The 15,278-nt window shown below is 40.3% G+C and overlaps 2 protein-coding genes across 3 annotated transcripts; one reads left to right on the forward strand and one right to left on the reverse strand.

Moving 5' to 3' along the window:
• Positions 1–447: 447 nt before the first annotated feature.
• Positions 448–6,755, forward strand: ndc80 (NDC80 kinetochore complex component). Of its 2 annotated transcripts, XM_037259657.1 has the most exons (18): positions 448–564; positions 1,246–1,341; positions 1,625–1,708; positions 1,854–1,980; positions 2,539–2,705; positions 2,884–2,986; positions 3,074–3,163; positions 3,813–3,906; positions 4,111–4,211; positions 4,370–4,514; positions 4,620–4,825; positions 4,939–5,085; positions 5,146–5,235; positions 5,755–5,847; positions 5,932–6,062; positions 6,261–6,363; positions 6,466–6,623; positions 6,673–6,755. In XM_037259657.1, exons 1-17 carry the CDS (start codon positions 557–559, stop codon positions 6,601–6,603), a joined length of 1,923 nt encoding a protein of 640 aa, XP_037115552.1. In that variant the 5' UTR covers positions 448–556; the 3' UTR covers positions 6,604–6,623; positions 6,673–6,755. The 2 variants fall into 2 exon arrangements, with proteins under 2 accessions (XP_037115552.1, XP_037115551.1); XM_037259656.1 differs by having other exon boundaries at positions 6,466–6,755.
• Positions 6,756–13,662: 6,907 nt separating this feature from the next.
• LOC119127035 (glial cell line-derived neurotrophic factor-like) lies at positions 13,663–15,232 on the reverse strand. Its single transcript, XM_037258708.1, has 2 exons — positions 15,014–15,232; positions 13,663–14,661 (listed from the first exon to the last, which is right to left on the reverse strand). The coding sequence occupies exons 1-2, from the start codon at positions 15,204–15,206 to the stop codon at positions 14,177–14,179; spliced, it is 678 nt and encodes a 225-aa protein (XP_037114603.1). The 5' UTR covers positions 15,207–15,232; the 3' UTR covers positions 13,663–14,176.
• Between the last annotated feature and the right edge of the window lie 46 nt (positions 15,233–15,278).

The raw sequence follows: 15,278 nt of genomic DNA on the forward strand, positions 1-15,278 counted from the left end.
GATCTTTTCATTTTTTCAAACTACTGTACTATAGCAGATACACAGACACCAATTAAATGCTGCAGAAGGTCCTCAATGTATGATGGAGTTCAGTTCTTACACAAACATAAACATGATGCAGACCAGATTGCCTCACGCAACGGAGATGGTCACTAACTCCTGAATCATTAGTTTTGGTAGGAGTATAATTAGTATGATGTGTGGGAATTGTAGTAGTTGGGCGATGTGTTACACCTAGTAGTGTGGGTAAGTTATGTTTTGTGTGTGGGACAATTTCAGTAAAAGTGTATTTCTGTTGTGTGTTTTGAAAACAATGTTGTAAACCAATTTTAAAAACCCCAAGCAAATCAGAATTCCATTTAAACAAGAAGTTTAACGTGTATGATTATATTCAGTGTCCACTACGGATGGTTTGCTTTACAGCCATCTTTTTGACCCAAGTGACTTGCCGTAGTACGATGATGTCACGATTTAGCCATTTTTAATTCTTTGGCGGGTTTGGCAGTTTGCTTTCTGGTGTCTGTTTATTTCGTTCCTTTGGTAAAGAAGAGACAAAATGGAGCGGTATGTATTAGATTGTACTTTCAATACCTACTGAAACATGTTACCATCCATTTGCCAAACGTATTTGTATTTTTTTTTACAACAAAGCCTATGTTTTCGATAATGCTAGTCGAAGAGAAGTCGTCGAAAAGTAGTGGCGTATCTTGTCCGTTGTAGCTCTCGTTGACGTACTGGAACTTTTGAATAGTGTAATGTAGTACCGCAGATACTTTTCTTACGAAGGACTTGTGAAAGTAATTTAATAGTCAGGACTAAAGTTTTACTTCAAAGTAGACTAAGGAGTCTTGGAGTCGATATAAGTACATAAGCAACAAAATACTGTCAAGTACACAACCGTTCAAATGTTTGGGGTCACCCACACAATTTTGTGTTTTCCATGGAAACTAACATAATTGCACAAGGAATTTCTAATCATCTTTTAACCTTCTAACACAAGGATGAGAGGCAAAGCGTTTTGTTTGACAACTAGACCAGTCCAGTTGCAATCTATTAAATTGTTCTGAGAATAAAATTATCTCAAGTTCTTCATTGCTGAAGTATGTTTTTGATTCACTTGAGTCCCACAGATGCAAGTACTTTACAAATATTAAATTCATAAGAAGCCCTATGCATTTCAACATATTTTGTATTTATTGTGTATGCACTTTAACATACTCAACATTTCTTTATATTTGTGACCAGTGGAAGAAAGAGTAAAGTCAAGAGCAGGATGTCTGAGATGCCCATGCGAATGCAAGACTCCAACAGAATGAGCACTGCGTACACAACTCCCCGAAGGTTGGTTCTTTTTATTTAAAAAAAAAAACTCCTTAGTTATAGGGCTGGGCAATATAGCCTTAGAATAAAATCTTTGGAATTTCTTTCACTTCAGCTTCAAAACGGTATTTTCCCCAGTGTTAACTTGCATCAACTTCCACAGAAATTATTAGAAAATGTGTGCCTTCAAAACATGATAATACACATGGCCCATGATAAATCAACATTTTTAATGTTTAAATATTTATCTTGAAATAAAAAAAACCCAATGATCACAATTTACCAGCCTTGTTTTTATTGACAGTGAAAAGCCTTCAATGGGAAAGCTCAGTATGTCCAAATCACTGCTGCAGACATCTGAGAGGCAGTCCAGATTCTTTGGTCAACGGTATGTGAACAACCGAAATCCTGTTAGCGATCAGCGTCATTTTTTTTCCCAATATTATGCAGCCTTAGTATGTACTGACTTTTAGGACACCCTGCATAGAGTCCATACAGTATTGTATAACTTATTTTGTTGTTGTTGAGTGCAGCGCAAGTGGAGCCAGTATGCCACGCAGCAGCTCCGTTTATGGCTTTGGAGGACCCGAGAAACTCAAAGATACACGGCCTCTGCATGACAAAGCCTATGTTCAGCAGTGCATCAAACAGCTGCATGAGGTAGGTTTGTTTGTGGCAATGTGTCTGCTGTATGCGCCACATACACGGATCTGCCCCTGAATGGTGGGGCATATCTTCACCAGCATTTTTATCAAATTCCTAATTGTACAACCTTTCATGTCACGAAAATGTTAAGACACCTGGAAACTGCTTATATCTAGTAGGTTAAGAGTAAATCGGTCTCATGATGGTGTAAATCCGACTGACATTCCCTGTTTGCAGGCAAACAATCCAAATGGTGATAGATTTTGTTTCGGAGGCATCCAACATGTTATGACGATTACAAACGCTTGGCCACCACAAAATCTGGAAACTACTAATCAGAGGAAAATTGTTTTACATACTCAATTTAACAGTCATCCAATCAGAGCAAAGTCTATTTGTATCTTCACTATTAATAAAAAATACAGCCTTCTCATCTCCAAGGCTTTTTTTCCATAGAGAATAGCTTGGAAAAGGCATCCTGGACACTACTAACCCAAACTGTTAACCTAAAATCAAAGATTATTTCAAATGTGGCACAGGACCTCCACTTTATTTGTTTTCTTTTGGATTTAGTTCCTGACAGAGCATGCCTACCATGTGGCACCCAAGATCCTCCAGTCACCGTCCACCAAGGAGTTTGTCAAGATCTTTGAGTTCATCTATCGTCAGCTGGACCCTACTTTTCAAATGCCAACCTCCAAAGTGGAGGAGGAGGTTCCAGCTCTCCTCAAGTCACTCAGGTCACAAAATACCCTAGTTGCTACTCTCTAAGGGTTTTTTAAATTTATAAATGTAATGATAGTACAGGATGTTACGTATGCTCTTAGGTATTTTGATAATTTGACACTTGTGGCATGTTCAAGTTTAGGAATTTTGGATCTTGCTAAATATTTCTCTTTCTCTCTATTTGCGATGCAGATATCCGTTTGTTCTGTCCAAGTCCTCCTTGTATTCCGTGGGTGCTCCCCACACGTGGCCTCAGGCACTGGGTGCCCTTATGTGGTTAATTGACTGTGTCAAGGTGAGCAGCAGCCCCAGTTACATTATAAAAGAAAAAAAGGTTGGTTTAGTAATTGATATCTGAAATATTTCTGTTCTCCGTCGCCAGGTCCATAGAAACCTGAACCAGCAGAATCTGCTCTTCAGCGACTTCTGTGAAGACAGCGACAACATTGATGACAGCGCAGACTACAACAAGGTATTTTGATTTACATTGACTGGGCAATTCATCTGGTCAACCATTTTCTAAAGTCCTGTTTTGAGACATTCGTTTGTGATGGCTTTTTTACATGCTGCTAGCATGGTCTTAAGAATGGTCCAATTTTTCCCTTTACACAGTCACTTGGTAAATAGCCTCGATACAATACTTCACATGAAAAAATTGCATTGCAGTCCAAAGTCCCCTTCATAACACGACACATATTCTTCCAGAACAATGCCACCTTTAAGCATAGCCAGAACAATATACTACAGTAAGTTTTTTTATTTAAATATTATCATTGGGAGGCTTGTTCCAAAGCATTCAAATTTCTACTCTAATTGTTGTTGACTCTAAAATTATGCTTATTTTCATCGACTGTTTTGGAAAATCATAGAATTATTTGCGTAATCATTTGGAATACAGTATACGGGACTCATGGAAACGTAAATGATTGGTGCGTCGGATTAAAAAAAAAAAAAAAAAGGAGCTGGTCATACTTTGCCCACTCCCGAGTCTAATGTATGTTTTTAAGAGCTGTATGTTTACAGAGCCTTGAACTGATTTAGTAGGTGCCAGAAGATGAACTTTTATTCATTTAGATTCCAGTGGGGTGCTCATTTTATTCAAAACATTCTCCTGTCTGCAGCTTTTCCTCAACTACACAGCAACCACATACAGAAAATTCATGCAGGAAGAGGACACCTATGAGGAAGACGACGATGCCTTCATTTCTGAATTGAGTAAGATCTATTTGAAAGAGCGGGTTATATTCATTTAGAGAAATAGAACGTAATAACATTTATATTTTACTGCCAGTGTATTTTGGATGTACTCTTGTGTGATGGGATGCTGTCTTTGTTCATGTCTCTTTATGTTTGCATTCTTTCGCATATATGTACTGTATCTGCATTTGTTTATGTGTGTGTTGATGCGTGCTTTCACAGAGAAACTGTGGGGTTATGATGAAGAGCTGCTGGTTTCCATGGAGCAGAAGCACAAGATACTGATGGAAGAGATTGAACAACTGGAGAAGGAAAACCCAAAGGTCATTATCACCCGGAAATAAGACTATTTTATTGTGACTTTGCATTAAGTTTGCATTTCACATACGGCACGCGTCATCAAGTGTAGGATCAGGGGCAATAGTTATAGTAAGCTCATTTGCCATTCATTTTATGACCAGCAATCTCTCTTCCCTAATAGGACCGCCTACAGGTCAAGAGGATGGAGCAGATGAAGCTGCAGTCAGACCTCCAGAAGCTGCGTGATTATCACGCCCAACTGGAGGCCTTCCAAGCAAATAAAGAGAAAAAGTACTCCGAGCTGGGCGATGAGCTAAACCTCGCTGGTAAACAGAAAGAAACCAGCAAAATATGTTCTTTCCTTACATCATTGCCCACAGAGCCTAACCGCCTTTTTAATTGACCGCTTTTCATTTGCTTCTTCTCTGCAGTCAGTACTCTGGAGTCTCTGAAACTCGAGAAGGCAGAGCTGCAAAAGGTCCTGCAAAACCAAATGTATACCCCGGCTGACGTAGAGCGGATCAACCAGGAGAAGCGTGAGCTTCTGAAAGTCATCACTAGTCAAAGCAAAACTCTGGAACAAGCCCTGCAGTCCAAGCAGAATGAAGAGATCGTACTAGCCAAAAGCAAAGAGAAGGTATTCCCATTCAGTGATGACGGACCATAACTGTAATTACCTCTGCTCATAGGCACTGGGTACGTTGTTTTACCGGTGGAGCTGTAACCTTGCTATTATTGTGACCATTCCAGGTTGAGTTGAAGCTAAACGAGTACCACAATATCGCCCGCAAACTGAAGCTGATACCAACGTCTGCGGAAAACGCCTGTGGCCATGACTTTGAACTTAGGCCTTTTGAATGCGGACCTGGGAATGTCCACCTCAACTCACAGACACAGGTAAGGTACTCAATGGATTTGATAGTTTTGCTCTTAACCGCTTTGTGTGTCACGTTGTAGGTTCTTTTGAGAAAGCTGACCAACGATGTGGAGGAGGATCGCAATCTACTGTCCAACAGCAAATTCAGCCTGGAGGAGTCTTATGAACAGGTGCTCCTTATGCCTTTTGTCTGGATACATGCGCGCACACAAGGAAAAATGGATGTGCATTCTGTGTATGGTGCTCTTGAGATGAGTAACACGACACAACATGCCTTCTCAATACATAAAGAAAATGTGTTTGTTGTTTTTAAGACATTCACTCACTTTGACAGCTATATGTAACTTCAAAGGCAGCCAGAGAATGTGTTTAAAAAATAATTACAAAAATATTCACAGATGCTCTGGTAGTATTGTTATGCGATTGTGTAACGCTGTTTGCCTTTAAATGTCGATTGTCTGTGTAGCTCGTAAATCATCCAGATTATGCTAATGCACAAAACATGGATCAAGGCAACTGTTTGTGTCTGTTGATGTCAATTTTAGCTTTATTTTTTATCTCAACAAATGTTATTGTTTAGTAAAATGTTAGTCTTCTGTCAATGGAACTGCAACAAACACTACTTAACAATACCTGTAGCACTGTTGAGGGTTCAAATTGAGGTGGTAACTACTTTGTTTCTGCTTTAGGTGATCTCCAACATCTTTGACAAGGAAAATGACCAGAAGCAGTTGAGAGAGCAGATCCGCAAGGTGGAACACCGCTGGGACGCCAGCCGGAAGGTTTGAATTACGTACACCTGCCACCTGGAGCAGCCGTATAAGTGCCTCTGATGTATATGACACACTGTGTGCATGTGTGATTAGGAGGAAGAGCGGGAGGAGAAAGAGTGGGCAAAGGAGGTGGAGAGGGTGGAACGCAATCGCAATCTTCTGAAGGAGAAGGTCAACAGTGGTTACGAGGAAGCCATGCAGGAGAATAAGGCGCTGAAGCAACAGTGAGTGGCTCGGACGGTGGGCGCATGATTAGGGACGCTCGTGAGATCAAGACAAAAACGGTGTCAATTAGTCCCCCTTCATTTTGGAACACTAACGGCGGTATATAGACGAGACCCAACTTCTGTGTTTTTTATACAAGAAGTCCAAAAGTGAATTTTCCATAACGTCCCCTTTAAATGATCACTTGTGTCACTGAGGTACCAAATGGTGCTGCTGGAGACCAATGAGGAGAAAAAAACGGTCTGCAACAACCTCATGAGTGTGTTCACCATAGCAACAGACCACCTGTCTGCCACAGAGGTAACGCTCTCGCATTCCTGTTCACGTTTTGTCCTTCCAGCACACTCCAGGAAGCAGACGCAAGTGTCTTAAGTGCTGTTTCATGTTGCTGCTGTGTCACAGAATTGCCTGAAGGACCTGCTCAGCCAGGGGCAGCATTGCTACTCCAAGGCGCTGGAGGATGATGAGAAGACCGTGCAGGGGCTTAAGAAGATGGTGGATGACTTCAAGTTGAAGGTGCAAAACTCCCTTGAAGATTAAAAAACGTACCGGTTTGGGGATTGTTTATAAAAGAATTGTTTTGTTGTGTTCCGTTAACCTGTTTGGGGTTTGTTTATAAAGGAATTGTTTTGTTGTGTTCTGTTAACCTGTTGTGAGTATTAACACGTATTTGAAATAAAAAGTTATTGTAGCCCCGTCGTGTTGCTTGAACCCAAATCTAATGGCACTTGCGTAAGGTGCGGAAAGCTGAGTACTCTTGTGTCCCTTGTGCTGCCTAATAATGTGGGCGTAGAAGAAGAATTATTTGCCTTCAAAATGTCTTGGGTTGCTTTCTAAATCCTTTTCAATGAGCCCCTCTAGATTATTGTTCTTTTTTAGAGAAAGGTGAAATGAAGGCAGCAAGACCAACAAACAACCTGGACCATGAAGTGAAGGCTAAGGTTTAATTCTGCAGCTGTGTGCTAATACTTTTGATTTTCTGGAAATGGAGATACTCTGCAAAAAAATGCCATCCATTCATTCTCAACCTGACCAAGTACCTTATTTGGTAAAAGAAGACCAAACCAGCGAGACTGGCAAATAACACAGTACCTGCGGTGAATGGTAAGTTATATTTACAGTTATGCCAGATTGTTCCTATACCGTTGAACAGCTGGAAAAAAAAAGGAACCGCAAGATCATCTGTTGGCAAGCCCATCAAGAGTCTAAACTGAGTCCCAACAAACAAGCAGCAACTGAAGTGAAAGCTAAGGTACATATACACGATGATATGTCTTGTCCAAGTACTTAACATAAAATGTCCGATCTCAACCCAATAAAGTATGTTTTTGGGTTTGCGTGTGTGTGGTCAGAACTACACCATTGTTAATGCAAGTGCTGCTTCATGTCACTGCTAGCATGTAATAACTTCTGCAGATGTGACAAAACCAAAAATGGTTTAGCAGTCACTTTGCGATGGCATTTGCGTTCCAGCCACTGAGAGTCTCCACGTCAACGTTATGATGCAACTGCTAATCAGAGGCAGAGATGAGATTTTTCACTGCATGCAAAACACAGTGGTGCACTCATGAAAAGCACAAGAAAGAATGTCTCTTACCAACTTCTTCAAACTGCAGTTCACATTCAGTAAGTATTTGTGGCCACAAACCGCAGTAGCAGACTAAGTTGTTGTTTTGTGAAACAACATCCGTTCGTAGTTCAGGACTGGGGAGGACTCACAAAACTTTTCAAATTAATTTGAGTGTTCATCATCAATTAATGAAGATAATACATTCTCACAATTGTGATCAAATGTAAAAAAATAAATAAAATCCACCCTTAAAGTAAAACCAGGTCAACTATAACAGTGTTGAAATAATTGTGATCCTGAAAATAAAAAGAAATATACTTTTAAATATTAAAATATAATCATGATTAATGTTACCACAAATGAAAATAAGAGTTCTGTCATGTTTGGGTAATCGGTAATTACCATTCATACAAAGAGTTAAACACTGAGCAAAAAAAAAAAAAGTCTCATGGGATTTAAGGCTTGACTGATACATTGGGTGGTGGCTGAGAAAATTTTACATAAACAAATCTATTTAAAATATCAAATAGAATGCTTGGATTAGTTGGGACTGCACTTTGCATTTCATGTCTTTGGTGACAAGTGTTGCCTTGATGACATCACAGCAGCTTCCTGTCTCGTGCTGCTTTGCTTATCGGGACAGCATGCAGATTATTATATATTTATTTATTTACTTATTCTGGTTTGTGTTCTCAGTGTAGGAGATCCATCCAGATGTTAAAAAAAACGAACTATTGTGTGTGTGTCTGTCAATATGTTCCAGATTAGATGTAGCCTCAGCATGGGGCAGCTTTCTTTTTTATATGATCCAACTTTGCTATCTCCCCGGAGTAAAATGTTACAATGCACAGCTGTACAGTGCACACATAGAACACAATAAAACTATAGTGCAACACAATCGATGCACGAGCAGTCAGAAAATAACACAATACAACAAATAGTTTGGCTGCTGAAGCAGTTCATTGGGGTCTCATATTGACAGGCCCATCCTTACAATGCACACAACAATTTCCGAGAAAAGATGTCAGCTGCACAGTTTAGAGCCTCAGTGTAACCCTGGAACACATGACTTCTAGATTTGTATTTATAAATTAACTTTGTCAAGTTGGAAAAGGTTGAGGTGTGGCATGAAGGTCAATGATGTGCTAATCTGTGTGAGAAAGTATTCACTTCTCAGCATATGGCATCACTTATGTGAATGAATGCAAGGCCAAAGCAAGCATGTGCTGCTATTGTGGAGCGCCTGCCGGCCGCATCCCAACGCACATGAAGCATCCACGACTATTCTTGGATTATTATAATTTTTTATTTTTATTTTCCTGGGGTAAAGACTTTCACTGATACTTTGGAGGGGAGGGGAGAAAATTATCACACTGTGTTTTGTTTTTTTATCCTTACAATGCACTCCAAGAACAATTACTTACAACCATGACTAAAACATCATCTACTGAGAATTTTACATCTATTACGCATACTAATATGACAACACAAACAATATCTTACCAATAAGACGTAGACTAATATTAAAACCGTAATAGATACTCTAATATAACCAGAACTACTGCTACTACCACTACAAAAACAAAAGACTACTGTTTTTGAACTACTTCGCCTTTAACTTACTGTATATTGTACAACAATTACTACTACGAGCACAGAAGCTAACGCCATCTCCTACTACCATACACCAATAAATAGGAAACAAGTTCTACTGGTGTGTGTCTGCGTGTATGTGCGTGCGCTCGACACCAACCGTCCTGGCATATATCATGTTTCTGTCCGTGCCGTCTCTGCCTGGCTGGGGGTCACGAAGGTCATGCGAGGGGTCATCCGAAGGTGGTTGTCAGCGAAGAAAGGTCGCGGCAAGATTATGAGTGTGTTATGTTTGAACTGTTTGCTCCCTGTTTTTGCTCCGTGAGTCATTCTATGTTTTAGTCGTGGGCTTCGTTTGAGCCTGTCTTCACCCACCTGAAGCTGAAACAGATGTCTGACAACGAACTGGCAGCCCATTAATACCCGAGGAGGAGATATTGTTACAATCTTACACAATTTTCTCTCTTATTTGGTTGACAATTTCGATGGTTATCCATTTTTTCATTGGGGTGTGTGTGTAGAGTTCCTAACTTTGCACACTCATTGGCCACAACATTAGGAACACTACAATCTAATGAAATTCTAGATTAGAATGCTCTGTTATGTTTTTAATGTTTTGAAACTGTCTAAGTTGTAAATACTAAATGCATCTATCTATTGATCCCTTTTATATAAATCTTTTTGTGATTAGGGTCACATGTGCTGCAGGTCCCTCAAACTGACTTCGAGGTACACCTTGGACTGGTCGCCAGCCATTCGCAGTGTAAGTAAATAAGCAAGCCAAATACATTAACAGCAAATTATCTTTTTAACATTCGTGACTCATTCTCAACAAGTATAAAATGAAGTTCTACTCTACATGGTTATTTAATTCAAAGTTGTCTGTTTTCTCAGAATTTCAGCCTCTCAACAGTAAATCTTCTCAGATTTCCACTGCCCTCCGTGAAAGCAGTTCTTCGTACTTTTTCAAAATAACATATTTGCAAACATCTGCTTTTACTTTGGAAAACAATGATCAACATTTTCTGACTTGCTACAGACCAGCTTGTGCATTTTCTGCACAGTTAATTTGAAATAATGTCATGTTTTAGAACAAAGATGGAAATTCAAAAAAAAAAAAAAAAATCCTATTAATCAGTTAAATCAATCAACAAAAACATGTGTGTTTGGGTGGGTCTCTGTGTATCTTTTCATTTACTCAATATGATTCCAGATAGTTTATGATGGGTAGGTTCTCTTCCCATTGCATTAAAACAGTCTTTGTTGGCCGCCCACTTTAGACCATCCTTCTCTTTTTCATTTCTCACCGTGCGTTTTCCCCACAGATGAAAATGAGAAAACATTTGGGCGACGTCGTCCGAGGACTCGTTGCCTCCAGCGTTTGCAGACCATCACTAGATTTATGAGCCCGTGGATCAGCGGTATGTGCTCTTTTGGCATGTTCTCTCACTCCTACTGCCATTTGGCTCATGGACCGTCACTCCGCTATGTGTTGCGTTACGTAGTGTCCTCTATGTGAATGTCATCTGTATGTATGTGTATGAGTGTGTGTTTAGGGAAGGCAGAACATGTGAACCTTTTGCCACAGGTCTAGATATAGTAAGTGCTGGTCAAGAGATGTGAAAGACTATACTCATAGAAAACAACCTTGGCTTAATAACATTTGGATTGGGGGAGATGAGCGCCTCTGAAGATTACATCCATTTTTCCCTTCAGACGGGAGATGAATGGGAAGTCGAGGTCTGCCTTGCCTCTTGGGGCACACGCACACACACACAACAGTGCATTGTACATAGTGTTTACAGAGGAGATTAGAGCAGTTCCACTATGTACCTCACCTCCCAAATGTGGAAACCATGAGAGGAATGCACGACAGCAGCGGCATTGCACTGACAGCGTATGCCACGTGCATCACATTTCTCACCTTTTATCGGCCGGCCCGCGGGGACGCTGTTCCGAATCTTCCTGAATAATATTTTGTGTTTTCCCACACGACCGCATGACAACATTGGGTATAAAGTGTTCAACTCAGAATGTTCTGGGAAAACTAGAGAAGTGAGTTTTATAAGTGATGGCACACAGGAAAAGTACTGTAGAACCAGAAACAAAAGCTAACAGGAAAGGGTTCAGCAGCTCACAAGCCAAACAATACAATTAAATAATAATAAAAAACATGACTTTATTGTCATAGCTTTTTCTTCTAAACTAAAAATAATCATAGTATTCTTTTAATATTATACACCTTTTCTTATTTATACTTATCTCTTGAAGAAGTTTTCTATTTTTTTCCCCAAATATTTTAACATTACTCTTAGATTTATTAGATTTTAGTTTTATATAATGAATTTAATTGAATTGTTTTAGTTAATTTCCCTTTACACTTGAACAACAGTTAAGTACCAGTATATATGTAAAAAAAAAAAAACGAAAAACAAATGATGCATCACAGGTGTGAGGACGACACCCAGTCCAACCCATTCTTAGGTTTCGTCTAAATATTTAATTTTGCGGTCTAACGCCTCATAGATGATCTGGTTGCATTTTTTGACCGCAACTGTAACTCACTACATCTGTGAACACAAAGTTTCTTTCGAAGCTACCGGCTTTTCCAGAGAGCAAAAGTATTGGAACGGACGTAACAATATTTGATGGCATGCAGTAACCTTTCCTGCAAGCCTGTGCCCCATTGACTGCACTAGACTGATGCATCCTTAATTTGAAATGCTTTCTCAGGCTTTTACTGCAGCCTCTTTCTGTTCTTATTTCTGGCTGAAGAAGAAATAAGAAATAAACAAGCCATACCATACGACGCAAACCACTCCGAATCAGAAAGCCAAATTGGGTTTTGCAGAGAAGTACACAAATAAGCCACATAGGTTTTGGAACAAAACTTAATGGACTGATGAGACCGAGATAAACCTCCACCAAAGTGATGGAAAGGCCAAAGTATGGAGAAAGAAAAGAAAAGATCTGCTTATGATCCAAAACACACAAGCTCATCTGTGAAGCATGCTGGAGGGAATGACGTTGCTTGGGCTTTGTCTGATCTTCATCTTTTGATCTGAAACCCAAATGTCTTCAGTATACAACAAAGACATTGTCCTTGCTGTTCCAATACGTTCGGGCGGGGTGGGGGCTTACTGTCCAGGCAAAAAATATGTGTTTTAGCACCTGTCGGCCAAGTGATCCTCTAACGGAAATATGATCCTTCATTACAAGCTCGTTTGACACCCTGAACCAAAGAACAAGCGAGTCATTGCGCTAATGACACGATCCTCTCTCTAATTGCCTTCTCCTTTTACACACTGAAGCGTAATAGAGCTTGTTCCTATCCTGTAGTAATACAGTCTTCACACTAGATGAAAATTTGGGTTGGGTGATGTGTCCTTAAAATAAATTTCAGATTTTTTTTCTCACAAGAATCTGATTTGTAATTTTTTCCCCCTTTCATTTATAGAAATTGGCAACGTCAGATCATTATTTTACAAAATGAGTTTTTATGCTTTCTCATGAAAAATTATTTTCCTTTGGTCATAAGATGTATGTAAGCATGATTAACATTTGTGAACATTACTATGTTCAGCAATTTAATATCCTCCACTGAACTGTCCAACGTCATGGCTTGGCTGGTCCGTACGTACAGTGAATGCAACAAGAAGAAGAATATGCCGTTATTGTAATTATTGCTACTATTTTCCCTTCGAAAAATCTGACTATTTTTTTGTCCTAAAAAATATGACTTGCCAATGTTCTAGAAATGTATACCGCACTTATTAGTTTCACCAGTTATGACTTTCTCTCATTGTCGTCTCTTTTAACAACGTATTTTGAGCTTAGTTCGTCACTCGCCGGATTCAGATGTGTTTTGTTCTCAGAATAGAGGTCACACTCTAATTCTGATGGTGTTCAAATTCTTCATGTTTGAACCCATAGCAGAGACCTCAACGTGGGTTAAAAATGTGCTGTTTTTGTTTAATTTTCTTGAAGTGGTGACATCTACAGCATACTGTATCATAAACAAATGATAGATGCCTGCCCTTCCAAAAGTGGTTGTTATTTTATTTTATTTCTTAACCAAGTAATGGCTTTATATTATACTCATGTTCTGGGCAGATGAAGCCACAGCTTGGTTTTATACAAAGGGTTCCCACAGGTGGGAGTGTTTATTGTGAAGTTGTTGTTTATGGAAAACAAGATGCGTTCGTTCCAGCTATGAACACAAACAAAGGCCAGTTGAGGAGCGAATTTACTTTTCTTCATAGCTCAGTTCAGGAGCATTAATGAAATACGATGCTTTTCTCCATATAATACAACAGATCTGAGATGTTTTGTGTTAGTTTGTTGATTTTTGGATGAGTTTGCCTGTGTTTAATTGGAAAGAACGAAAAGATGTTTTGTCAGGAAGCAGGCCTTAGGCACAAAGAATGATGCAACAATGCCAATTAACATGTTTTATAAAAACATAAATAAATATGAATAAGTTAATACATCCATTGTTTTATAAATACACACTGTACGCTTGCTGTCTGGTAAAAAGTATCTCTAAATTTCATCTTTCTGACAAAAACAAAATTGACAATAAAAATAGGTGGAAAAGGGCCTAGAGCGATAAATAAAATGTGTTGTTCTTGGAGCAATAAAAATCAATCAAACTTAAATGTAAACGACTTCCGTGCAAATATATTGTCTTTGTTTTTCTGGAATTTCTGGACTACACATGACATCTGGAGACGCATGGTTTTCATGTGTCAAGAAATAAAATCTAATAAAATCGAGATGCATACATGCTTTTCATTAATGGAAAAAATGTTGTATTTCAAAGCTGTACATGAAATTTGGAGATACTTTTTCACTGGACAGTAACAAAAAAATTGTATTGTAGACACACAAGAGTGTGTTGACTGTTATCCAACACATGGTTCAGGATGTGCCTTATGAAATTAGAGTTGTTCAGACACAAGCGCACTTTCTGGCCGAGTGCTTCTTGAGCGTGTGGTAGACCAGGTTATCGTCCAGAAAGGACAGGTTGTCGTCAAACGCCACCGGGCGACAGCAGGCCTGCGGGGGCGCGTCCTTGGTGGGCAACCTCCCGCGGCGGGCCAGGTGGCGGAGAATCTTGTCATAATTAGTTTCTGACTTCCTGCAGGGTCCCGCGCAGTACCTGAAGATCATCTCCTCGCCCGAGCGGTAGCCTAGACCCAGGTCGGTCACGTTGAGGTGGACCTGCCGGAGCGCGCAGCCCGGAGTTTTCCGTCCCTTCAGACCGGGGTTTCTTTTCCGGCTCGACCCGGTCATTCTCTCCCGTTTGGGCCGAGACCTGATGCTCCTCGCAGTCTGGGATGACCCTGTAGGTGAGCTTCGTATTCTGCTCACAGTCACCTTGATCAAATCCACTACTTTGTCAAAGTCCGCTGGGACAGGCTCCTCCATGATGTCTAAAGAAAAAACAGATTGTTGGCGGAATCATATCTTGAAGAGAACAAGAACATGTGAGTATTTTTCTTTCAGCATCTCCCCTTTCTATCTCAACATTACCAACCATATTTTTACCATGGTTATCTGAATTTCTGACTCTCAGCATTCTCGTTCCCAACATTTTAGACATGCAATAGTATATCGTGAATGCTGGTCTCGCAGCATTCTGGCTGAAATACTTTGATCATGCCACTGTGCCAACGTCTCTCCCAGCATTCCCACTTTTTTTTTTTCCGTACTAACATGAGTGTGACAATCCCTTTACTCTCAACATTCTCCCAGTAAATGTTTGACTCTCAAGCCCATCCTTACAAGCGTCTCCCTGGTCGTCCACGTCCTTCTGACTGTTGCTGATGCCCTGCGAGGTGGCTGGCAGGCGAATTCGGAGCGGAGGGCTCTCCAGGGGCCTCTCCTCTGCTACGAGCAGCACCCCCGGGGGCCACGGGCCGGCGTGCACGGCTCCCAGCACAATCAAACAAGTGGTCAGGCTATGCCATAGCGTCATGGTCCGCTTGGGTCCGGCAGAGGGACATGGCGTGCCTCGGAACCAGCTGCTCTCATCCGGCAGAGAGAGGCG

Source organism: Syngnathus acus, chromosome 9 (assembly GCF_901709675.1).
Source record: "Syngnathus acus chromosome 9, fSynAcu1.2, whole genome shotgun sequence".
NCBI classification, from domain to species: domain Eukaryota; kingdom Metazoa; phylum Chordata; class Actinopteri; order Syngnathiformes; family Syngnathidae; genus Syngnathus; species Syngnathus acus.